At 45.9% G+C, this 26,177-nt stretch overlaps 2 protein-coding genes, 1 long non-coding RNA gene and 1 other non-coding gene across 6 annotated transcripts in view; 2 read left to right on the top strand and 2 right to left on the bottom strand.

Annotated features, from left to right (window-relative positions):
* LOC146622145 (rap guanine nucleotide exchange factor 1-like) overlaps positions 1-2,806 on the top strand; it is a 23,763-nt gene extending 20,957 nt beyond the window's left edge. For both annotated transcript variants that reach the window (XM_085366969.1, XM_085366970.1), the window contains exons 17-23: positions 59-143; positions 454-548; positions 985-1,063; positions 1,305-1,406; positions 1,485-1,582; positions 2,445-2,585; positions 2,671-2,806. In XM_085366969.1, the coding sequence (XP_085223095.1) occupies positions 59-143; positions 454-548; positions 985-1,063; positions 1,305-1,406; positions 1,485-1,582; positions 2,445-2,585; positions 2,671-2,806 (736 nt within the window). The remainder of the gene's footprint in view (positions 1-58; positions 144-453; positions 549-984; positions 1,064-1,304; positions 1,407-1,484; positions 1,583-2,444; positions 2,586-2,670) is intronic.
* Positions 2,807-13,596: 10,790 nt separating this feature from the next.
* On the top strand, positions 13,597-14,475 carry LOC146622144 (uncharacterized). Its single transcript, XM_085366967.1, has one exon. It carries the CDS (start codon positions 13,597-13,599, stop codon positions 14,473-14,475), a length of 879 nt encoding a protein of 292 aa, XP_085223093.1.
* A 4,454-nt stretch (positions 14,476-18,929) lies between these two features.
* Positions 18,930-25,453, bottom strand: LOC146622142 (uncharacterized). 2 transcript variants are annotated; one of them, XR_014906603.1, is made up of 4 exons: positions 25,351-25,453; positions 20,184-20,314; positions 19,684-19,746; positions 18,930-19,423 (listed from the first exon to the last, which is right to left on the bottom strand). It is a non-coding gene; the product is annotated as an uncharacterized LOC146622142 (long non-coding RNA). The 2 variants fall into 2 exon arrangements; XR_014906604.1 differs by lacking the exon at positions 20,184-20,314.
* LOC146622143 (small nucleolar RNA SNORD89) lies at positions 19,524-19,635 on the bottom strand. The gene has a single exon (XR_014906649.1). It is a non-coding gene; the product is annotated as a small nucleolar RNA SNORD89 (small nucleolar RNA).
* Positions 25,454-26,177: the final 724 nt, after the last annotated feature.

Genomic DNA, 26,177 nt, shown 5'->3' with positions numbered 1-26,177 from the left:
GAAAGCATGCTGAGCTGTCATTGGTCAAGTTTGAATGTTTCTGTCCCCTCTGCCTCAGGCCGGGAACTCTGCTGGACTTCAGGAGTCAGGATTTAGCTGAACAGCTGACTCTGCTGGATGCTGAACTCTTCACAAAGATTGAGGTACAGACCCGCCTCTCTCACGCCTGGTTCTCCAGCTGTTCTCATGAACCTGCTTGAGAACACAAAGTATTCATACCTGGTTTATGGTAAACAGGTAAATGATGCTTTGGGACACAAAGAGCCGTCTCCTCGTTGAGTTTTCCACCAGCACGTGCAGCGGTACCTCTTGGTTTGCAGTGTGGCTGCATCACGATCTGCTGCCACAGAAAAACCTTTTCTGTGTTTACATGATTTAGTTTATTTCATCAGCCTGCCAGAGCCGGCAGGTTTGGTGCACTGGGATGACAGTTGGTTCTTCTCACCTGTCCAGCTTCCAGAGGTGTTGCTGTGGTCAAAGGAGCAGAATGAGGAGAAGAGTCCCAACCTGACAGAGTTCACTCAACACTTCAACAGCGTCTCCTTCTGGTAAAACATCAACACAACCGGCAGATACACAACTTCCTTCATCAAAGAAACACAATCTGTGACTCCATCAGGTTATTGTTTCCATCAGAATCGTGCTGGAGAAAGAGCATCAAAAGCCCACAGACCCCTCAGAAAATGCCTTTATGATGTTATTCTTGATGTTATTCTTTTATGCCATAATCACAATCGGCTTTCTGAAACCGGCACTGTAGCAATCACAATTACTGTCTGAAGGCAAGAGAAATGCCCGACACATTTACTTTCCCAGGTGGTTCATTACGGTTTGTGCCATACTGGTTGTCATAGTTTGTTTGACCTTTATTATTCATTTGTTTTACTTTCAAGTTATGTCAGTGCAAACAGACAGGAGCAGGGACGGGACAGGCAGAGAAGGAGAAGCTTCTGAAACTAATGAACCTTCTTTTTGTGATTTCAGGGTTCGTTCCGTCATCATCCTTCAGGACAAACCTCACGACAGAGAGAGGCTGCTGCTGAAGTTCCTGAAGATCATGAAGGTCGTTAGAGTCCGCAGTAGAAAAAGTCCTTTTGTCTCTTCATTTGTATTCAAAGCTGGCCCTCCAGTCGGGGAGGACAGCAGCTACACCAGAACTTATTAGACTGACAAACTGGAATAAAAAGATTTATTTTTACAAACTCACTGCATCATTACAACATCTGTGTGTCCATTTGTGGTTCCAGACTGTGGTCTGTTGTCATGTCATCTTGTCAAACCGCACATGTTCTTTTTTCCTGCAGCACCTGAGGAAGCTCAATAACTTTAACTCGTACCTGTCAATCCTGTCAGCGCTGGACTCCGCCCCTCTGCGACGCCTGGACTGGCAGAAAAGCACCTCAGAGGTCAGACCGAGTTCATTGGGATTATTTCATCGGTTCGCCTCAGTGCATTAACAGTGTTTTATGTCTGTTTGGCTTCAGGCTCTGGAGGAGTTCAGCACCTTGATCGACAGTTCATCCTCTTTCAGAGCCTACCGAGCAGCTCTGGCTGAAGTAGAGCCTCCCTGTATACCCTACCTGTACGTAAATACCCTACCTGTTGGGCAGTAACCCTAATGTAGAACGTGTCTATGTGATCAGCCTCACAGCAGCCACATTATTGCTCAGATAAAAGGCTCCAACAGCACAAACACAGTCCAGAGGTCCAGTTCAGGATCTCCAATTGGCTGAGGTTTAGCCTGGCTGGCAGCTACAGCCACCTGTGTCACCATTCACCTGTCAGTCAAAGAGGCCACGCCCCTAACAATACAATGTAAGCAGGCGTTATGAAGGAGGAAGCTATCCACAGACCAAACAGTTTGTGTATCTGGCTGTAAACATGTTTGTTTCTGCTGTAAAGTTTTAACATTGGAGTCTATGGGGACTGCCTCACTGCTGCCTCTGCTGGACGTCAGAGGAACTGCAGCTTCATGTTTCAGGTCTATTCAATTCAATTCAATTCAATTTTATTTATATAGCGCCAAATCACAACATAAGTCGCCTCAAGGCGCTTCATAGATACAGAGAAAAAAACCCAACAATCATATGACCCCCTATGAGCAAGCACTTTGGCAACAGTGGGAAGGAAAAACTCCCTTTTAACAGGAAGAAACCTCCGGCAGAACCAGGCTCAGGGAGGGGCGGGGCCATCTGCTGCGACCGGTTGGGGTGAGAGAAGGAAGACAGGATAAAGACATGCTGTGGAAGAGAGACAGAGGTTAATAACAGATATGATTCAGTGCAGAGAGGTCTGTTAACACATAGTGAGCGAGAAAGGTGACAGGAAAGGAAAAACTCAATGCATCATGGGAATCCCCCGGCAGCCTACATCTATTGCAGCATAACTAAGGGAGGATTCAGGGTCTGAAGGCTGATGCTTTGTCTGCCGTCTCTCTCTCTCAGGGGTTTGATTCTGCAGGACTTGACTTTTGTCCACCTTGGGAATCCCGACACTTTGATGACATCACAGGGTTCAAAGGTTAACTTCTCCAAACGCTGGCAGCAGTTTAACATCCTGGACACCCTGAGGAGCTACCAGCAAGTGTCAGTTACCTACAGAGCAGTTCCTCAATCATTAGGAGTACCTCGTGGTTGTATTGTTGTATGCTGAAGCTGTTTCTCTCTGCAGGAGCTACTCTCTGCTGCCCGATGATGACATCATTTCCTTCTTTAACGACTTCAGCGATCACCTGGCTGAGGAGGCGCTGTGGGAGCTCTCTCTCAAGATCCGCCCAAAGAACACTCCTCGAGCCAATCAGAGATGAGCTTTGGTGAAGGCGCAGAGGGTCACGCAGCTAATCGGCTGCACCTGTTCTGACGCTAACATGCTGTAACACAGAGAACTGAACCGGTGCCAAACCGGGGGCCGAGGCCCGAGAGCGTGACATTACTGGCACAGACACATGCAGGGTAAAACCTGCAGACATTTTACTACCGGACCTTTGCTATTTGCAGGCAGAGGTTTCCCTCCCTCGCTCCTGTTAACAGAAACATATTCAGATTCAGGTCCGGCACCCACAGATGGATCAGAGACTTCCAGATTTTGCTGAAGGAAGAAAAACTGCATCCAAACATCCATGAAACATCACTGCTGACCTGCCAGTCAACTCACCTGCCCTTACCTGATGGTGGAAACCTCACCTCAGCACCGTGTCTTCAAGGCCACAAAAATTAGTTAATCATTAAAGCTGATCCCACCTGACCATCTCGGGAATTCCAGTGGAAAGATTCCCTGCTTAGTAGGAATGATGCAAAATTTCAGCTCCTTTTAAGGGACGAGGGTCCGATTGTTTTAGATGTTTTTCTAGCACCGTTTTCTGATCTGTATTTAAACACATCACGCTCGGTCCTTCAGGTGTCCGAGAGTAACTGTGGGTCTGTGGGTCTGGACTCTGAGGGTGACTTTGGGTCTGTGGGTCTGGACTCTGAGGGTGACTGTGGGTCTACTCTGTGTCCTCTACTTTTTAATTCAGTTTTATTTATAAGGAGGCTCTGGAGGTCCCCACAGATGCACGTAAACCTGTATCAGTTCATCGACCTCAGACACACACCGTGTGGTTGAACTGAAGGCTTTGTTTCTATTGGCCACGTGAAGGTACGTTACAGCATGCAGGGGTCAAAGTTCAAGTCTGCGGCATGCGCGAGTACTCCGCTACCGTGCTTGGTGCTTTGCTCGGCGTAGCGGTAAACCGTTATTGCGCTGCGTCCGGCCACACTTCGATGAACGCATCGAGAACAACCTTCAGTATCTTGGCACGCTGACTGGAGCAGCCAGGGATCAAACCATCATCTATGATTAGCAGATGACGTGCTCCACCTCCTGAGCTATGCCACCACCATCATGGATGATGATGAAGGAGGTGAGATCCTGTTGCTGGACTGAGGTGGAGCATGAAGGCGATCCATGAACTTGTGATGATGGTTCATGGTGTCTGAAGAACATCAGCCTGCAGCTGCATGCTGACGCGTTTGTAATGCGTGACAGTTTCAGCTGCTTTTAGAGAAGATTCAGTCGTGCTTTCTACAGACGTCCAGCTGCTACAGATCACACATCCTCCATCATCATCGTCAGTCTGAGCTCACCTGAGCTCCACATCCTCAGCAGCCAATTTACCCTCCAACACCTGAGCAGCGATGCTAAAACGTCCCGACCTTCATCCCTCAAAGTGAGAGTTTAATGTCCCACTGAGGCCAGGACACCAACCAGCCCACCTGAGTGTCAGACCACAGAGCTCTGAGGGTACAAGATGATTTCTCTAAACATACATGAATATGGAAAATCACCAGCTCACACAGTAACACTGTGGGGGTGTCACAGCTGGTCACATGATCTGTTTCCAACTCACAGCCACGGAGACGCCGTTCATCGTCCCACATCAAACACACCTGTACAGGAAACAGGAAGCATCATACAGACACACCTGTATGAATATTACACATGACTGATAAATATGTTCTTTATTTATTCTTTTTTTATTTTGCCCGTGTATATAACCAGCAGCAGCAGTGCGTCTGTTCACTTTAAATAACACAATCTTATTATAGCGCCGACCTGCCGACCATTCTCTGAATGACCAACTGATCAATGGTGAGCTGAACGAACGCCGATTAGAGCCACCGATTAATGAAACATTCATCTATAAGATGTGGTCCAGCGCTAACTTCATGGACTGTGGAGACTTTTTGTTTACATGTAATTTTGACAGAAATGAACAGTTGGCGTATTAAACAGCTGCATCAGATTCTGCTCATCATCAGCGCCTCCACAAGACGACAAAATACCGACGTGGGCAGGATCGAGAAACCCTCATTCACCTGGAAGCTGGCCCAAGAGGTCAAAGTTCACATTTCTTCACACCGCAATCGTTGCAACACCTCAAGTTCATCTGATTGACACGTGGTCGAGCAGGGGGTGGAGTCTGCAGCAGTGGCTCTCACCTCTTGGCTCAGAGAGCTGCAGGTGAGGTCGGCCGGGCGGCGGCACTGAACACTGACCGCCACAACATCTCCAAGACTCTGGACTGAAGGTCATCGAGGTCAAACTTTCAGAAAAAAGACTGATGAGATAAGTCTACATCAATCTGCATGATGAACAAAGTCACGAGATGGAAACAACGGTGTGATGAAAGCATGCTCACGTGGACGCTGTGCTCTCGTCACTGATGCTACGAACATGGTTACTGTTTGAATAAACGAGCTGTTTGTCAGGCTCAGGGAGGAAGACGGGATGAAGACATGCTGTGGAAGAGAGACAGATTAATAACAAGTATGATTCAGTGCAGAGAGGTCTGTTAGCACATAGTGAGTGAAGAAGAAACACCCAGTGCATCATGGGAATCCCCCGGCAGCCTACGTCTATTGCAGCATAACTAAGGGAGGATTCAGGGTCACCTGGTCCAGCCCTAACTATATGCTTTAGCAAAAAGGAAAGTTTGAAGCCTAATCTTGGGTTATTATAACGGTCTTTTTACTTGTCTCAACAAATCAGCTGTGGAACGCCTTCAGACTGCACAGACTTTTAACTGGCACAAACAAGAGGTCACACATTACTCCAGTTTTGACTTCTCTTCATTGGTTGCCAGGAAATTTTAGAGTTCATTTTAAAACTTTTGTCGTAACTTTTTGAGCTCTGCATGCTGAAGCTGCCCAGCGTATCTCTGAGCTGCTGAAGCCTCATGCTTCATCCCGAGCACTCGGGTCTTCAGGTCAGAGGTCACTGTTGGTCCCACGCACTGGGTTCAAACCCTGTGTGGGGATCGGTCTCCTCGGGCACCGAGGCTGTCGTCTTTACGCTGTGCACACTCCACTGTCTCCTTTAAAAAGCAGTTGAAGACATTTTTATACAAACAAGCTTTTAATCTTTTCACTGTTTTCTATTATTTTATTTATATTTCTGGATTTATTGTGAAGCACTTTGTGATTTTATTCTGTGAATTGTGCTATATAAATAAATTTTGCTCACCGTATTTTCCGCACTATAAGGCGCACCAGATTATAAGGCACATTAAGACAAACAGTCAGATAACTCGACCTTTATTAAGCTCATTCACAGTAACTCTTAACACTGTTAAGCTGTAACACATTAAATATTGAAGAATACACTCACTTTTTCCTGTACATTAACTTCCACAATTCCATCAAGTTCTTCACCTCCCGTGTCTGAGTTACGGTAAACAGCTGGGCAATTTCGGCATCAAGCATGCCCGGATCGCTCTCATCATTATCTGAATCAGTCTCGTTGCTGTTACTTAGCTGTTCAGTGATTATTCCAGCCTGAAAGCTCAGACGACACTTGAAACTGATACCTTAGCCCAAGCATCCACGATCCATTGGCAGGTAGTGGCGTAACTTGCTCCGCGTGGCCTCCCTGTCTTGGTGAATGTGTGCTCGCCTTCTGTCATCCAATGCTCCCACACAGCTCGTAATTTAACTTTGAACAACCAATGGTTGGAGTTCTTTGGTTAATCCACCCGGAATGACGGCAAGCTCCAAATTAGTTTGCTTCACTTGGGTTTTGACAGCCTCGGTGAGATGGGCGCGCATGGAGTCGTAGATCAAAAGAGACGGAGATTTGTGGAAAAAGCCACCCGGTCTCTTGACATAAACTCAGCCACTCGCTCATCTTCTCCTCGTCCATCCAGCCCTTTGAGTTAGCCTTCACGATGACGCCGGCCGGAAACTTTTCTACTTTTCTTTTGCCAAAGTCTTCCTCTTGAAAATGACCATGGGTGGTAGTTTCTGGCCATTAGCTTGGCAGCCCAGAACTACAGTGGAGGATGACTTCTCGTTCCCTGTGGTGCATATAGATACCGTACTGGTGCCTGTTTTCTCAACAGTACGGTTCACGGGGATGTCAAAGGTGAGGAGGACCTCGTCCATGCTAGTGATGTGTTCTGGCCGGATCTTCTTTCCAGTGATCTCATTCTGGCAGTAGGTGCTGAAAATGGCCAACTTTTCTTTGGCAGTTGCTGTGAGACAGTAGTTCTTGTGCGGATTGAGAGATTATGCCTTTTCATAAAACGGAAGCACCAAGAAGGTCGCCCTCGAAAGTCGTTGATCTCCATGTCACGTGCTGCTGTAGCCTTGAGTCGAACAGAGACTGTAAAGACACTTCTGCCTGCTGTTCTCTGTTCAATAACCCACTGTTCAATTTTGTCCTCTGCCATCGCGCCGTGTTCCCTCGGAAACTCCTTTTGGTCTTCTTTACTTGTTTTAGGTCATCTTCGTGCTTCCTCCACTTGCGCACCACCAACTTATTAATGCCGAATTGCCTCGCAGCTGCTCTATTTCCATTTTCTACTGCATAACTGATTGTTTAAAATCCGCTTCGTAAGCATAACACGGTAATGTTGTGTTGAAGCACAGTACGTATTACTCCATGAGGCTCCTTGCAACGGTAACCGTAATGCTCCGAGAAAGTGGCACTAAAAGGTTTTTTTGACAGATTTTTGAGCATCGTGTACCACGTAAAATCGGTTCACGGTCAGGAAGCACAAAGCAAATTTCATACATAAGGCACACCAGATTATAAGGCGCACTGTCGATTTAAGGATTTTACGTGCGCCTTATAGTACGGTAAATACGGTACTTACTAATCTTAAAAGTAGAGATAGTGTCTGTCTCCTGAATCCAAACTGGAAGCTGGTTCCACAGAAGAGAGGCCTGAAAACTGAAGGCTCTGCCTGTCACGGCCCCTCCCCTCTGTGAACAGACTGCTGTGGGAGGGGCTTCAGTCGGCCTTTTATTACATCACTTCCAGGCAGAGCGACATTTGACGGTGGAGGTTTAGTGTTTTTGGGTGAACTTTAAAGAAGTCAGATTTAAGAGGAGTCAGAGACATTGGTTCATTGATTATTGACAATCGTATTATTAGTTTCATGTAAACACTGAGGACGAGCAGACTCCCCGGCTCCTGCTTCGTTTCCTGCTCTCAGCTGAGTGAGGTGGACCCTGTAGAGCAGCAGGGTCATGTGACACACCTCAGTCTGAGCACGTCCCAGAATCCCACCCACCCGCTCACCTGTGCCGATGTCACAGCGGCTCGCGGTCTGTTTTCCCAGCATGCATCATTCACAGACACAGAACTTCAGCTGTAATGACTTCAGGTAAAACCACCTGCTGCCCCCTGCTGCCCCCTGCTGGCCGGAGCCTCCATTACAGTCTGCAGAGTCAGCAAAGAAAAACTGAAATAAACGTTCGGAGTCTCAAAGGCATTCAAACATGAATAAAGCCCCGCCCCCTTACGGTCACCAGGACAGTCACCGTCACCTGACCTGAAACAAAATGCAAGTACTTAAAATAAATAAGTAATGTAACTTAATTTAGAATCAGTCCTACTAACTGACAAAGTTCATCTAACATTTTCTTCTATTTCAGTTCAACTCACCATTTCTAGTATTTTCCATATTGAGTACCTGCTACTTTAAAAGCATAATTTCATTTTGTCAAGTCATCTTTGGAAGGTTTTGATTTCAGGGAAAAATTTGAACATTAAAGATATTAGTCTTTAGTGTAACTGATTCAGGTGAGAAACACAAAACAGTGAAAGTAAAATGTCTTTCATCAGTTGCTCACAGGTTGTTGCAGTGACGTCATGCACAACAGTTAACTCATTATTTTTGGTTTTGCTTCTATTTCCTTTTGAAACTTTACACAAATATTTTAAACATTTGAAAAACTAAAAACTGTGCTTTTTTTTGGAAGTCGAATTTCCCAGAGGAACCCACCCGAGGGATTAATAAAGTTCTATCTTATCTTATCTTATCTTAACTACTTGACTAAAAACAACAAATTTACTGAATTCATTCAGCTAATAAGTTAGCGCAGCCACCTGACTACGCTAGCTGACCGAGTTCACAGGTGAGGCAGACTGCTCACTTTTTAAACCACGGACAGTGTTATTTTATTTTTCCTTTTTTGACACATGCTCTCTATTGTAAGCAGACACGATGACAACGTTTTTTAAATTTAAGGGGATAGAATGAAGATTGCAAAACTGGTAAAAACTGCTGTGAGTAATTGTTAGGTAAGTGACACGAGCTGGATCAGAGAAGCTAGACAGAGAAGCTACCCTTGAGTTACACGACCTGCACGTCTGCCTAATTAGACGTTTTACAAGAACGTCTAATTAGCAGAAACCAATGTGCCGGCCTCTTCACCCACTTCACTCACAAAGATGCTGGCAGGTCAAAACTTCCCTGAGAAGAGCCAGAACTATCACGAGTTCCTCCCGTCTCCCCCTTAGTGGGTTTTTCAAATGTTGTAACATGAGTGTGAAACACACCTCTGTGGACCAACGTGAAAGGAAAATGATTGGTTCAAGTCACTCAGGTCAATGCAGCCGTTTTATAGGATGTGAGCTGGCAAGAGCAGGGCTGTGATTGGTCAACCATGTTTAGAAATTAGAGAAGTGTGAAATCACTCATAAGTTGCGTATGTGTACGTATGACATGTTCGCTTTATGTTCCATTACTGATAACTGAGTGATAATGTTTGTGATGGATTGTGAAAGTTGAATGTTTATACGTGTGTGTGTGTCTCCTGCTGCTGGGACTTCTTGATGGTTTTTACTAATAAGAAAAACAAACATAATAATACATTTTATTTGAAAGCGCCCAGAACACTCAAGGACACTGTACAAGGTAGAATAATAAAAGGAACATAAACGCAAACAGTTTACACAATCATAAAAGCATAAGACATAAAACAAATGTAAAATAGCAGAGTGGAGAGGTTATGTGGGATAAGCTGTTTTGAACAAGTGAGTTTTGAATTGGGACTTAAAGAGAGAGAAGGAAGAGATATTTCTTAAATCAGGAGGTCGGGAATTCCAGAGTCGAGGAGCAGCTGAAAGCTCCCCATGGTGGCAAGACGGAGGGGACATAGAGAGAAAGGGAAGAAGAAGATCTGAGACACCGAGATGGGGCGGTGATCCGAACCAGGTCAGAGAGATATGGAGGAGAGAGATGATGAACAGCCTTAAATGTGTACAAGAGTATTTTGAAATTGATATGATATTTGACTGGAAGCCAATGAAGCTGCTGCAGGACAGGAGTGATGTGGTGGACAGAAGGGGTCCTGGTGATGATACGGCAGCAGAGTTCTGGACGCGTTGGAGCTTGTGGATGGATGTTTGAGTAAGACCAGAAAGAAGTAAATTACAATAATCAGTCCGGGAAGTAACAAGGCTGTGGACAAGAATGGCAGCAGCATGTGGGGAGAGGAAAGGACGGAGACGATTAATGTTGCGCAATTAAAAATATGCAAACCGAGTAACATTATTAATGTGTGAAGTGAAAGATAGAGTGCTGTCGAGGATGACACCCAAGCTTTTCACAGAGGAAGAAACAAAGACCGGCGAGTTATTGATAGTAACAGAGAAACTGTTGGTTCTGGATAATGTAGATTTAGTGCCGACCAAGAGGAGCTCGGATTTATTACTGTTGAGTTTGAGAAAATAAGAAGAGAACCTGTGCTTGTCCTGCTAGACCTCAGTGCAGCGTTCGATACTGTCGACCATAATATCCTATTAGAGCGATTAGAACATGCTGTAGGTATTACAGGTACTGCACTGCAGTGGTTTGTATCATATCTATCTAATAGACTCCAGTTTGTGCATGTAAATGGAGAGTCCTCTTCACACACTGAGGTTAATTATGGAGTTCCACAGGGTTCAGTGCTAGGACCAATTCTGTTTACATTATACATGCTTCCCTTAGGCAGCATCATTAGAAGACATAGCATACATTTACACTGCTATGCAGATGACACCCAGCTCTATCTGTCCATGAAGCCAGATAACACACACCAATGAGTTAAACTGCAGGAATGTCTTAAAGACATAAAGACCTGGATGGCCGCTAACTTTCTGCTTCTTAATTCAGATCAAACTGAGGTTATTGTACTCGGCCCTGAAAATCTTAGAAATATGGTATCTAACCAGATTCTTACTCTGGATGGCATTACCTTGGCCTCCAGTAACACTGTGAGGAACCTTGGAGTCATTTTTGACCAGGACATGTCCTTCAACGCACATATTAAACAAATATGTAAGACTGCTTTCTTCCATTTGTGCAACATCTCTAAAGTTAGAAATATCCTGTCTCAGAGTGACGCTGAAAAACTAGTTCATGCATTTATTACTTCCAGGCTGGACTACTGTAATTCATTATTATCAGGATGTCCTAAAAACTCGCTGAAAAGCCTTCAGCTGATCCAAAATGCTGCAGCAAGAGTCCTGACAGGGACTAGAAAGAGAGAGCAGATTTCTCCTGTTTTGGCTTCCTGTTAAATCCAGAATTCAAAATCCTGCTCCTCACATACAAGGTCTTAAATAATCAGGCCCCATCTTATCTTAATGACCTTGTAGTACCATATCACCCTATTAGAGCGCTCCGCTCTCGCTCTGCAGGCCTACTTGTTGTTCCTAGAGTATTTAAAAGTAGAATGGGAGGCAGAGCCTTCAGTTTTCAGGCCCCTCTTCTGTGGAACCAGCTTCCAGTTTGGATTCAGGAGACAGACACTATCTCTACTTTCAAGATTAGGCTTCAAACTTTCCTTTTTGCTAAAGCATATAGTTAGGGCTGGACCAGGTGACCCTGAATCCTCCCTTAGTTATGTTGCAATAGACGTAGGCTGCCGGGGGATTCCCATGATGCATTGAGTTTTTCCTTTCCAGTCACCTTTCTCACTCACTATGTGTTAATAGACCTCTCTGCATTGAATCATATCTGTTATTAACCTCTGTCTCTCTTCCACAGCATGTCTTTATCCTGTCTTCCTTCTCTCACCCCAACCGGTCGCAGCAGATGGCCCCGCCCCTCCCTGAGCCTGGTTCTGCCGGAGGTTTCTTCCTGTTAAAAGGGAGTTTTTCCTTCCCACTGTCGCCAAAGTGCTGCTCATAGGGGGTCATATGATTGTTGGGTTTTTCTCTGTATCTATGAAGCGCCTTGAGGCGACTTTTGTTGTGATTTGGCGCTATATAAATAAAATTGAATTGAATTGAATTGAATCTGTTCTTCCCGTATGCAAACTGGTGGAGATTGAATGTGGCTGGGAGTCCTCTCGAGACACTTCGAGATGACTGGAGTAAGAGCCACTGGGCAGAAATCGTTAGGCTAGCTAGACACATGAACAGGTTGGTGGTGCACCTGGGGCCTCACAGTCACCCAGCCGTCCTGTTTTCCCGGCTGCTCAGGGCCTGCCAGACACGGCTGCAGCTCACAGAGGAACACGTTCATCAGCTGGCACATTATCTGCTTACCCACAGCGATAAATCAGCTCCCCGTGTTGTGGTTGCAGTATCTAGTAGTTCCACGTATTGACAACGCTGTCTCCAGATGTTCTCGGCCTTGTTCAGAATTCCCACCTCACCAGCAGTAACCTTCAGCTCCCACTGCTCTCCTCTCTTCTTAGAAACCCGCTTCTGGTGACCACTACTCCCAGTGCTTCCCTTCTATCCAAAGATCTAAACCAGTACAGAGTCCAACACTCTCTACCAGCCTAGTCCGCCTGTCACACTTTCATACTCACACATTTTATTCTGTGTGTGCTAGTCTGCTGAAACGTTAGCCCTGCTCCAGCTTCACTTTACAATGCCAGAGCACTGAGCAAAGAAATCTTTATCTTTCTTTATGTTGGTTACCCAAAATGGACAACGTGGACTTTATGAAGGAGGAAACAAGATCAGGAAAGTCCAACTCTAAAGAAAAACTGCAGTTAAACATGAATTCAGTAGATTTGTTTCATAATAAAACAAATCTACTGATTTGTTTTATTATTTCACTTTCATTTCTCATGTGAGAATTGAAAGTGGATCAGCTGTGCTGCCACAGTGCTGATCGTGCTACTTCTTTCCACTCTGTTCATTTCCTCATTTCCCAAACTTGGACTGTTTTATTAGACAGAAATGATGAACACATAAAACTTTAAACACATAATCAGTAATGTTTGAACCCTTCTTTGTTTATTTAACGCTTGTTATTTTTCCTTTTCAGTATAACTCACAATAATCATCGTCAGTCATTCCAGTACAATCCTTAATAGCTGCCCATGGTTTTTGATGACGATCAGTCACGTGTGTTGATATTGTGACTATGATCACATGTCTGCTGTGTATTTAAATGTGGATGTTTCTGTGTGAGATCAGCAGCCGTCCAGCAAACCTCATCCAGCCGACCACGTCTGCACACACGTAAGTCTGCCACCATTCACTCGGCGTCCTCATTTCACTCTTTATTTTACTCTGGTGAAAATCATCTCCCAAGACTTTGGTATCATCTTATTAATTAAAGGTGGTAATAAGCTATTTTTCCCATATGTTCCTCTGGGTTCAGTTTAATGGTTTCAGGCTCAGAGTGGAGACTGTAATATCATAAAAACACAAGGATGCTGTGATTGTGTGCAGATTGTTCTGTTGGCATTTTTTCCTTTTAAAGAGCTTCTTAGTTGGCGCTGTTGCCATTATTACATACTATCCTGATTCCCCTTGTTAAAACCTTTTTATATCTGGATTGATTCTTGATTCGTTCAACTCTGTTTGGTGCAGGAACCCATAATGTCTTTCATCGCTGAGCTCCAAGTGTCTTTGAACAAAGCCGAGGAGTTTGCGCTCCGTGAACAAGGCTTCAAGAAAATCTTTGTTAATCTGAACGAAGGAGCCGGGGGAAACTTCGTCTACCTCTGGTACAAAAAAGGCGATCATGCAATTACCAGGATTCAGATTTCCTTCCACGATGAGATGTCCACGGGTCTGTCTAGTGCAGGGTTCAAAAAGATCGACAAAAACCTGAACGAGGGGGCATGTGGAGGTTCTGTCTACCTGTGGTACTACAAAGGTTCCTTAAAGTACGATGTTCCCATCAGGAAACTCGATGTCTCTGTACAAGCAGGAGATGAACCCTACAAGTATAAACTGGGCTGGGAGAGACTGGCCTGTGACCTGAACCGTGGTGCTGGAGGAAACTGGATCTATCTGTGGTTGAAGAGAGAGAACCCCACCTACGTCTGTGACATCAGGGCCACTGCTAAATTTGAGGAAGATGACGACAACTTCAATGATGGCTACATCCGGGTGGATGAAGACACCAACAGGGGAGCAGGAGGGCCCTACATCTTCATCTGGTACCGTCAAACCACAGACCCCAAGGACGCCATCAGTGAGCTGGAAATCTCCTCCAGTGATGTCAAGCAAAAGAGCCTCCAAGACCAAGGCTATGAAATCGTGAACCAGGATCTGAACGAGGGCACCGAGGGAAAGGAGGTGTTCCTGTGGTACAAGAAAGACAGCGGCAGCGCTCCCATCAAGGCCGTCACCGTGCTCGCCGACCCAGCAGCTAAGCAGGCGTATGACAATGACGGGCTCAAAGTGAACCCAGAAAACCTCAACACAGGCAACCCAGGAGCTTCTCCCGTCTACCTGTGCTATCATCAGTGAGAGCGGTCATGGTAAAAGAAGTGAGCACGCTCACTGAGCAGAAACCCAGAGGTCTGATGATGTCTTTTTTCTTTAATGATGTTCAATCACTGTGATCTCAGAGGTTTGTCTGCACCAGCGATCATTGATCCTCCAACCAATCTGATTGATTAGCTCTGAATCACTTTATTCTGTTTATTGTCTCTCTTTCAATAAAGTCTGTTTAGCATCTGAAATCTCTCTGTGTCGTGTGTCAAAGCTTCATCTGTTGCTTGTTAGCAGAGTAAGGTGAGCTCAGCAGGATCAATACATGACTTCATTTAGCAGAAACCCGAGTTCACACTGAACCTCGCAGTAATCACAGCAGTAGGTACGTCCTCTTTGGACTCAGGTTCATCGTGACCAATCAAACAGTACATCTGAGGAGGGCCTTCATATGTCCTGTGTAGAAAAATGCTCAGCAGTATCTGAGCCGAAGGCACGACGGCGTCGCACAGGTGGAACCCGTTTAACAGCAGGACTATGAGCAGCAACTTGGTCAGAGAATACAGCATCCTCGACGTGTAAGTTACAGACAGATGATATGATAACACCGAAGATAATGTGGCACCCTTAACAAGCTGAATGAGATTAAAAGAGTTCACTAAGTCCCAGGAGCTTCTCTGGGTAACACAGGTGGATATTAAAATCACTGAGCAGCAGGATCTGGTCGTATCGTGATGCACAGTCAGCTAGGAAGTCACTCAGATAAAAAATCCTTATTATATCTAAGAGGCCGGTAAACTACTGCACACAGCAGCGAAGGGGAGTTCACAGAAACAGAGCTGAAAGCTGGTGCATGTCGATGAGGATCGCTGCTTAAGGTTGAAGTGGGCTTTAAAAACAGCAGCTAACCCTCCGCTGCGACAAGAAGCTCTCAGAGCACTAAAAGATGCACAGCCGGCAGCTGGCAGTTCAGAAAAGCTGCTTAACTCACCGGGTGATGTGCAGGTTTCAGTTAGACAGAGGAAATCCAATGAAAAGAAATCCTTCAAAATAAAGGTCTTATTTGCCGGGAGCTGGGTCAGAGACTTCCACGACAACCGGATCCACCGGCCGAAGGTTTGATCGATCTGCTCCCCGCCAGTGAAAGGGCGATGGTGGAGGTTCAGAGTTTTGTATGCCTAGGGGGTTCAGAGGGGAGAGGTGGATGCAGGTCTGGAGGTGGTGTGAGAGAGAGTTCAGCATCCTGACAGCCTGATGGATGAAGCTGTCTCTCAGTCTGCTGGTTCTGGCCTCGAGGCTCTTCAGTCTCCTTCCTGATGGCAGCAAACTGAAGAAGCTGTTGGACGGATGGGTGGAGTCACCTGTGATGCAGAGAGCTTTCAGGTGAGACGGGTGCAGTAGATGTCCTGGAGGGAGGGAACAGAGGTACCCACGATCCTCTCTGCTGCTCTCACTACCCGTCGTAGCTGTTTCCAGCAGCACCCAGGAGCCACACCACACAGTGATGCAGCTGGGAGGATGCGCTCCACGGTGCCTCTGTAGAAGCTGCTCATAGTGGAGGTTGATGCTCTCGCTGTCCTCAGTTTGCAGAGGAAGTAGAGTCGCTGTTGGGCTTTGCTGACCAGGAGAGATGTGCAGGAACTTGGTGCTGCCTACCCTCCACAGCAACACCATTGATGGTTAGTGGGGTGTGCAGAGTGTGAGTTCTCCTGCAGTCTGTGATGATCTCCTTAGTCTTCTCCACATTCAGGGACAGGTTGTTGTTGCTGAACCACTTGGCCAGATGTTTAACTTCAGTCCTGTAGTAGGCCTCATCGTTGTTGCTGATGTGACCTACCACAGCTGTGTCGGCTGCAAACTTGATGAAAAGGTTGGAGCTGTGTGATGGTGTGCAGTCAGTATGTGAACTGAAACGGGTCCAGGTCGGAGGGAAGAGATGTCTTAACCGTTCAAAGCTTCATGCGAGCAAATCAAAATGTATTTATACAGCACATTTAAAAACAATGTCGATCAAAGTGCTTCACAAACTAAGAGCGAGTAAAATAATTTACCATTTCACTCGCTGGGCCCACGCCCTCATTTTAGGTTTGACAGCGTTTTAGTAGGTAATGCTTTGACATCAATTGAGCTGCGGTTTGGGGAAGGCCTCGATGGGGACTGGCGACGGCTCCTGGGCCTGGCAGATCCCCGTGTTACAGAATTGAGAACAAGGAGGGAGGTGCACAGCTTGCAGAACTGGGGGCACCTATATAGATGACAACCGGAAGGAGCACGTTTGGAGGCGTGGCCCTGCTCCTGAGATTCCCATACATAACCTCCAACACAAACATAGCAGCTTGCCAAATGATGATCAACTAACTTAAGTCAAGGCCAAAGTAAAAAGAAGAGTCTTTAAAAGACTGAATAGACTCAGAAGAGCGAATGGCAGTAAGATTGTTCCACAGTCTAGGTGCTGCAATAGCAAAGGCATGATCACCTCTGTTTCAGCCTAGACTTAGGCTGCATTAAGAGCATCTGATTAGAGGATCTTAGTGCTAAAACCGGAGTCATGTGATCATGCATTCTGGCAGCTGATAAAAGGCGTGCAGCAGCGTTCTGTACTAATGCAAACGGTAGAGAGAGGAGTGACGGAGGCCAAAAAAGGGAGTTACAGCAGTCTAGTCTCGAAGTAACGAATGCACGAATCAGCTTCTCAAGGTCCTTGGGGGAAAGCAAAGGCTTGGCTTTAGAAATCTGACATAGCTGATAGAAACTTGATTTAACCACTGTGGATACTTGTTTCTCTCATTTGAAGGAGCTATCCAAGAGTCCCCCTGAGTCTCTAGAGAGGTAGCTAGCAGAGGGCCAAGGGTATCAGTTGGTTCAGAGGGATACGGCTGTAGATTTATGGCTGTCAAAGACAATAACTTCAGCTTTACTCTCATTCAAAGTGAGAGAGTTTTGAGATTACCAGACTCTGACATCATGAAGACAATTAAACAATGTGTGCAATGGATCTGTGACATTCAAGCTCAAAGGGAAATATATTTGAATGTCATTGGCAAAGCAATGGAAAGAAATATTACATTTTCTGTATATAGTGACGGAGGCGAGTGCGACCGGACGGTAGTCGTTAAAGCAGGAGTGAGACGACTTCTTCGGTACAGGAATGATTTGAGGGATGTGGGAACGACAGCCTGGCTCACTGATGTACGACCATGCAGCGTTTAAAGCGTGGAAGTAATCACATTACTTTGAGTTTGATTCCGTAAAAATAACAGAAACAGCGTCCGCTGTTCACTCTGTGGGAAGAAAACTTCTTTCTACAGCAAAAAATTAAACTTCTAATCTGAGCGAGCAGCGAGCACGCTGCCACGGGAATGTGACATTCACAGAGAAACCCACGGATCCTCCCACTGACATGACCGCTGTGGGCAAACCTCCACCCGCCCCACTCCTGCTAAACAGCTGACAATAGATTTAAGAGCTGCTGAGTCTTTGATTTCATTCATTTCTTCTGTTTTACTTGCATCTGTTTGACAGAGCAGGTTCCAAAACACATGATTTTATTTTATGCTGGAATATGCAGAACACAGGTTTCAGTGTTAAACACGCTTCTTCAGTCAGAATTTAGTTTTTGCTGGATGCATCAAGTTAACAGAGTAAAACAAGTTTTAAAAAGAGACTTTTATATGATGATTATGCAGAATAAATAGAACTGGGCTGAAGGGTCTGTTGCTTTACTACATATTCAGGTGGAGCATCATGTTTTTTAAAAGTAACTAAGTATTAACGTAACTAATTACTTTTGAAAGTAAGTAATCAGGAAAGTAACAGGATTACATTCTTGAAGAAGTAATTAATTAGTAACTAATTACTTTTTTCAAGTAACTTGACCAACACTGTATATATGAGATACAGATATACATAATTACTCCCAGCTCGCACCTGTGGGCGGTTTATCCTTCAAGCTCGGGTCCTCTACCAGAGGCCTGGGACCTTGAGGGTCCTGCAGTATCTTAGCTGTTCCCAGGACTGCGCTCTTCTGGACAGAGATCTCCGATGTTATTCCCGGGATCTGCTGGAGCCGCTCGCCTAGCTTGGGAGTCACCGCACCTAGTGCTCCGATTACCACGGGGACCACCGTTACCTTCACCCTCCACATCCTCTCGAGCTCTTCTCTGAGCCCTTGGTATTTCTCCAGCTTCTCGTGTTCCTTCTTCCTGATATTGCTGTCATTCGGAACCGCTACATCGATCACTACGGCCGTCTTCTTCTGTTTGTCTACCACCACTATGTCCGGTTGGTTAGCCACCACCATTTTGTCCGTCTGTATCTGGAAGTCCCACAGGATCTTAGCTCGGTCATTCTCCACCACCCTTGGGGGCATCTCCCATAACCATTTAATATGGAGGGCCAGGAGTCCCAAAATGAATCAAACACATCATTAAATAATCTTTTAAATGTGTCATGAATTTAAATTGTAAATCAGTAATTTATTCAATGTTCAGTTCATTTTTATTTCGAACATATACATTCACCAACAGTCCATAACATCATCCATTCAGCTGTTTGAAAAGCAGTAGGCAGAAGTATACACTTATGTTTATACTTATTTAGCCCCCCTCAGGTTTACGTCTTAATCATTTCCTCGCCAGTCTATTTAAATTTGAACAAGTGTGTCAAATTAATAGAACTGTAATTTAATCATTCATATATTTAATAATTTATTTCCAGTTTTTTCATTCCCATGCATAAATAAATATACTGAACATTAGTTTGCAGCGTTTTGATCAGTGTGAGATTTGCTGCATTTGGCTGTTTAAAAACATTTAAACAGCAAATTAAAAACAAATTGTCCCAAACTGGCTAGAACGACACAGCTGGGAGAGTCTGGATCAGAGCTCACAGACCGCAGAGGCGCGTGATCAGAACTCCTCCTCTTTACTGCGGCACAGCCACAGACCATCCCGACACCGCGCTCACACAGGACGCCGTCAGGAAACTGCAGAAGAAGAAAAACAGGAAGTTTGCTGAACATGGGAATAAAACTGTCACGGTCACGTGACCCAACCTGCTCAGTCAGCTGTCTGGTCACGTGACGTTCTGGGATCAGACGAACGCTTCGGTCGATCTTTGTCACGGCGCCCCGCTCTGAGAACACACTGCCTGGCGGGGGCGCTACAATTCGGCCTTTTGTTCACATCATCTCCCAGAAGACCCGCCCACCCTGCGACATCACCACACACTCACATCAAACCTCACCTTTGTGGCTGAGGCGCCACCGATGACATCACAGCTCAGGATCAAATCAGAGAGCAGAGCCACCTGCAAGAACACAAACTGATGGTTAGATTGTAGCCGTGGACTCCGTGGAAGTCGTGGACGCCACGTGCCGCCTGGATCAGAGTACGCTTCAGTCCGGTTTTGTCACGGCCCCTCCCCTCTGTGAACAGACTGCTGTGGGAGGGGCTTCAGTCGGCCTTTTATTACATCACTTCCAGGCAGAGCGACATTTGACGGTGGAGGTTTAGTGTTTTTGGGTGAACTTTAAAGAAGTCAGATTTAAGAGGAGTCAGAGACATTGGTTCATTGATTATTGACAATCGTATTATTAGTTTCATGTAAACACTGAGGACGAGCAGACTCCCCGGCTCCTGCTTCGTTTCCTGCTCTCAGCTGAGTGAGGTGGACCCTGTAGAGCAGCAGGGTCATGTGACACACCTCAGTCTGAGCACGTCCCAGAATCCCACCCACCCGCTCACCTGTGCCGATGTCACAGCGGCTCGCGGTCCGTTTTCCCAGCATGCATCATTCACAGACACAGAACTTCAGCTGTAATGACTTCAGGTAAAACCACCTGCTGCCCCCTGCTGGCCGGAGCCTCCATTACAGTCTGCAGAGTCAGCAAAGAAAAACTGAAATAAACGTTCGGAGTCTCAAAGGCATTCAAACATGAATAAAGCCCCGCCCCCTATTTTCTTACTAGTCTTCATTTTGAGCTTCAGCTTCAGCAGGTTTCCAGAGTGGCTTTTCATTCGTTTGTCTTTTTTCCAATATCACTGTATTTATGACAAACGCCAGATTTATAAAACGCAGCAAAGATATTCGAACACAATAAACACGCCCATAAAGGAATTTTATCAAATTAACAAATAAAAACAATAAATGTAGTTTAGCTGAGTCCACAACATGGTTTCAGTTGTTAGGGAGCTACAGTGTTGGTGTTTGTGAGGGCCTGAGACGCTGAGGCAGAACTGCACCTGACAGCAGCTCCACAGCCACACCTGCTGGACACCTTCGCTACTGTCACATCTGGATTACAGTACACTGTGACACAGAGACCCACGGGGTCCTTTTTACATCTGTAACCATCAATAATTCTGATCAGCAGTCTCCAAAACACCTGCTGAAGGCTGAGCCTCAGTGAAGTGCGGTAACATCGCAAGGCTGATCTCTTTTAGGAAACTCGCCTCTCCGTCAGCCTCCACTCAAGCCGTCTGCCTCCCGGCACCGGACGGGTAATCTGGCATACCAGGCAGATTACCCGCTGTGAGCCAGACAGCCCGTTGGTTCATTTCCATTACTGACGCTGGACTGAAGGACAGAGATCAGGGCGGGAGAAGCGACGGACAAACAACGCTGAACTGTGACAGTAGGGCTGGGCCAGCTCTGTTCTAGGATGCCCTCTGGACCCAGTGGAGGTGGTGAGTGACAGGAGAACGGCGGCTAAGCTGTCATCCCTGATGGACAACATCTCCCACCCCATGCAGCAGACTGTGACAGCACTGAGCAGCTCCTTCAGTGGGAGACTGCGGCACCCACGGTGTGGGACGGAGAGATTTCGCAGGTCTTTCCTCCCCACTGCTGTCAGACTCCATAATAAAGACTTTAACTGATCAAACACATCCACACATGTGCAATACTTTTCTGGCATCGTATCTGGCGATAGAATATGGGTAAAACGTGCATGCGCAGTGCCTTTGTTTTCATACGCACACGGCGGAAAAATCATGGCGGCGACGCAGAATGAGGAGGACGAAAGTGGATCGTTGAATGAAACGGATGAACCAGAACTGGTTTGTAAAAATGCTGCAGCTTCACTGGTGTGGAACTGGTTTAGCTTTCGTCCGTCAGATACACAACAAAGCACTATTTTTGGTGGAGCATGCTAGCGGGCCGCCGTTATTACCGTGTTGTTTGGAAAATACGGCGCACTTAAAATCTGAAAAGTCGACAGAGCCCCTTATAATCCCGTGTGCCTTATGTATGAACTCTGGTTGTGTTTACTGACCTCGAAACGATTTTATGTGCACGGCGCTCGAAAATCTGTCAGATGTTTCAGTACGACTTTGCTGAGCTACGAAGCCGCACCGCTTGATGGATTGTTGGAGCGTTACGGCTATCGTAGGCGGAGCCTCGCGGAGTGATACGTAGTGTGCTTCAACATAATATAGACTATGTGCACGTTAGCATATGCTACTTCCGGTGTGGAAACTCCTGTGGGGAGCTTTGTTTCCGGTGTCCTATTCGCGCCTTGTTTATGGTCCAAAACAATTTAAGCAAATGAATCAAGCGGCGATTTACATTTCTATAGACGTCTCGGGCATTTACCCAACATATCTGTAAATGATGTTCATCGACTTGTCGATATTTTCCCCGCGCCTCAGAGCAAAAGAGAAAAGGATTCAAATGTTATATTTCTCAGCGGTCCCTCGTTTATCGCGGGTGTTATGTTCTAAAAATAACCAGCGAGAGGTGAAATCAAGGAGCCGATTTTATTTTTGACGATGCAAAACGTTTGGTGGACATCGTGGACATACAGCACTGCACTTCAGAGTCACACTGCTAGCATCGATGCAGCGATTCTGGACTGTACAGGAGAGACAGAGGAGGTCGTCTGCAGCGATCAGGACGGAGGACACAATGTGCTGTAAAAATAAGCAGCAAACTTGCACTAAAAAAATCTGAAACAGCGAGGTGAAAGGTGAACCGCGTTATAGCGAGGGACCGCTGTAATTTTGAAGGTAAGTCACAACATACCCTTCCTACATACTAATGTATAGAAACCGTTACCAGCAGTCATTCGTTTTTTGTGTGGCTTTTTTCACGGTTTGTTAACATGCTGTGTATCAGAATCAGAATACTTTATTCATCCCGAGGGAAATTAGGCTACGTTCACACTGCAGGTCTTAATGCTCAATTCCGATTTTTTGATCAAATCCGATTTTTTTGTCTGCTCGTTCACACTACAAATAAAATGCGACAGCAAACGCGCTCTAGTGTGAACGCTCAAAGCGGCCCGCATGCGCAAAAGAAGATGTCACACACAACGCGCTCTGTTTAGACCCAGAGCAACAGTATTGTTTGACTGATGGCCCTTAATAAAAAGACTTCGGACTTCACGTTTCCCAATTTTTGCTTTAAGTTATTTTGTTATTTACATAATAATGTAAATAACCTAATAATGATCCTTATTGCTGTTTAAGAGAGGAGCGGTGCTTCAAAGGATAGCTGCAGATTTCTGTCAGAATCTGCAGATTATACAGGACAAATAAAATGTTCACGTTGTCTTCCCAACAGTTTCACTGACATCTACACTGGATGGCCAGGAAGCGTTCGCGATGTCTTCTCGGGCGCTTCTCTGGCGCTGATAATTGGCTTCAGTCTTGTGTCGGTGACGTAAAAGGCGGATTTAATGCGACTTGACCATTCACACAGCAGTCGCTTTCTAAAACATCGGATATGTATCGGATTCAGTACCACATACGAAAGTGACCCAGATCGGATTTGAAAATATCGGATTTGCGCCGTTCACACTGTCATAGCATGATCGGATATGGGTCGCATAGGGTCAAAAAAATCGGATTTGATGCGCTTTCGCCTGCAGTGTGAACGTAGCCTTAGGGTTACAGCAGGCAGCACGCTAATGGCGCATGCGCACTCACAAAGGAACCTTCTGACCAACTTTACACAAACATCACATTGGGCAGACATGTCAGAAGGTAGGCTGATAGGGAAAAAACAACGAAAATACACTACATGAGGTAAGAGGAGGAGAAAAAAAACTCCACTCAGACTGAGCTCCTAGTGGGAGAACAGTTTGATAAAAGAAAAAACACCTCAGCACAAAAGCACATGACTATCAATACACCATAGAAACACGAGACAAGCAACAGGGGCGGGTAAAGGGTAAGAGAGAGCCGGCGTAGACAGCGCATCCGGTCCTGCAGCATCTGTGCTGGTCCAGTTGACTGCTATCATCCCCGGTAGGGCACAAGCATCGAAGGCGTTGGAAAGGGAGGGGGATGAGTGAGTGCTTATCAGTGTAAGTGTGTGTGCGTGCGTGTCCATAGTTTAGCTGAGACAGTGTCCTTCGGCCTATCAGGCTAAGTAAACAGTCCTCCAGCCAATCCAGGTGTCCTTCATGGGGCGGGAAGAATAGTCATCACACAGTCGTTATCAGGGAGTTGTTTTGGTGGGCTCCAGCCTTGGGCCTGCAGCTGGAGCCGTGGTGTCCAAATGTTGAATATTGTTGATTTCTCCTTTGTGAGCAGCTCGAATTCTAGCACTCCGAGGCTGGTCTCTCGATCTCCCGTTGAAGAGCTGCGAGCCTCCCCATGATGGTATCAAACTTCTGTTCCGTGGTGTTGTCAGTCTTTTGATCAAATCCATAATTCTCTTTTAGGTTTAGAGAACGACAGTGAGAGACTTTTCCAGGGAAAGTAAATTCACACAAGACAAGACAAGGACATAGAGGCGAAGCAGGGAAGATAAGGGTGAGGAGGAGAGGAGAAAGTGCGACCGCCTTCGCTGAGAGCTCAAGAAGAAGGTGTAGGTGTGTACTTGACGAGCTGATCTCGACATAACGGGGAAACATCTGGTTTGACTATTCTTCACCTGTAGTTTGAATGCTGAACATTTGCCTGTTTGAATCATGAGACCAGTCACTACACAGAGATGTGCTTCTGCATGTGGACGATGTGTCTTCTGCTGCAGTGATGCAGCTCTGCTTGTGTTGAGTGATGTAAACAGCTGATCGATCTAAACTCTTTAAACTGATCATTAGATTTTTTATGACACAGCAGTGGTGAGTGTTCCCACCTTCTCTTTGTAACTTAACACCATCTTTCCGTTTTAGAGTTTTGGACATGATTGTGGAGGATATATCTTCGCAGTAGCGATTGACCGCAAAGTAAAGCTACCGGAAATGTACAACCCCACATCCGGTCTCAAACCAGGAAGTTAGCATTGTCTCGTGCACAGGGTCTATTACTGTATTGTGTGTGTAGAGCCTCTTTTTAAGGTTTGTGGATGTTGTACATGGTTATGCTGAGGATATGTCGGCCGGTTTCCACTGGAAATGCCTTTTGGTTAAACTGTTAGCGAGCAATTTGCACTGTTAAATGTTTATATAACTTTAATGCAGATAAAAAACAGCTGGTTGATTAAGTGAACATACATTGATGGTTTTGCACTAATAAAGTTGAGGAGTTGTAAAGTATTTTGTCCAGTGTCAATTATATCGTCAGTTATATCGTTATCGCACATTTTCAAATGTATATGGTGATAAATATTTTATCTGCCCTGCTCTATGTGACAGAGAAAAAGAAACTAAAACACGAGTGTGTCAAATACACCCAGGTGTTAGCAGCAGACAGCAGGGTGGGACGCGGTGACCGTGGACCACAGGCGGAGCCGCACAGCAGCTGTTGTAGATCCACGCACGGTCACTGAGACATAAACGCGACACTTACACAACGACACTAAAGCGACCGGAAGGATTATTTATGATGTAGCGCCGAGTCTGTGAATGACGTCACGCATGTCCTGACTTACATCATTTAAATCTGCAGAATATTCACCAACACGAGCAGAGAAATAAAACACACAGAAACACCGGAAGTGGGTCCTGGGAACCCTACGGCTCACCTGGTCGCCCCGCGGACACGTCCGCGTGGAGCGTCCCGTCGGGTCCCGGTCCACGTCTCAGGCGCACGTGGAGCTCGGATCATGACTGATTATTGAAGACTGATCTGATGAGAAGCCGCGAGTCCGGTCCGCCGACCAATCAGCGCCCACCACCCCGGCTGCTCGAAATTTATTGGTGGATGGAAAACAACGACACGGTGCGTTACCGCCACCGGCTGGCGCGGAGTGTGAACTGCAGCCCTCAGACAAGCCAAACATAAGGCTCGGGGGCCAGAACCCAGCCCACTGGACAGGGTCGGGAGATGTGACGCACCACGGGGAGCGTACGCCCGCTGTGCTCCGGGCACAAACTCACATTTTGATCTAAAATGCTCTGTTCCCAGCTCTGTTCTGGGATGCACCCTGGACCCAGTGCAAGGGTGGGAGACAGAAGGACTCTGGCCAAAATAACATCTCCGATGGACAGAGTCTCCCAGCCCATGCATGTAGATGTTGTTGAACTGCAGAGCTCCTGCAGTGACAGGCTGCTGCATCCTCGATGCATGAAGGAGCGTTTCCACAGGTCCTTCCTCCCTGCAGCTGTCAGACTGCACAATCAGAACTGCTCCCAACAAACACAGATGTTTACATCTGTGCTGTAACTGCAATAAGTTAATTAACCGATTCGCACTACAACCTGGTTTGCCTCTTACCTGTAGTTATTTAATTTAATTTAATAACTGTACAGTACTCTGTTTATAGTAACAATTGTCCTTAATGTAAATATGTAAGAAAAATTGTATATGTTTCTGCTCTGTGTCCTGTTTGTTTGTATATGTGTCTTTTTG

The sequence above is a fragment of the Diplotaxodon limnothrissa genome, linkage group LG12 (assembly GCF_057381915.1).
Source record: "Diplotaxodon limnothrissa isolate DT_005_m linkage group LG12, D_limnothrissa_male_GT1.1, whole genome shotgun sequence".
Taxonomy (NCBI): Eukaryota; Metazoa; Chordata; class Actinopteri; order Cichliformes; family Cichlidae; genus Diplotaxodon; species Diplotaxodon limnothrissa.
Note: the sequence above shows the minus strand (reverse complement) of the source record. Positions and strands in the feature narration are given on the sequence as shown.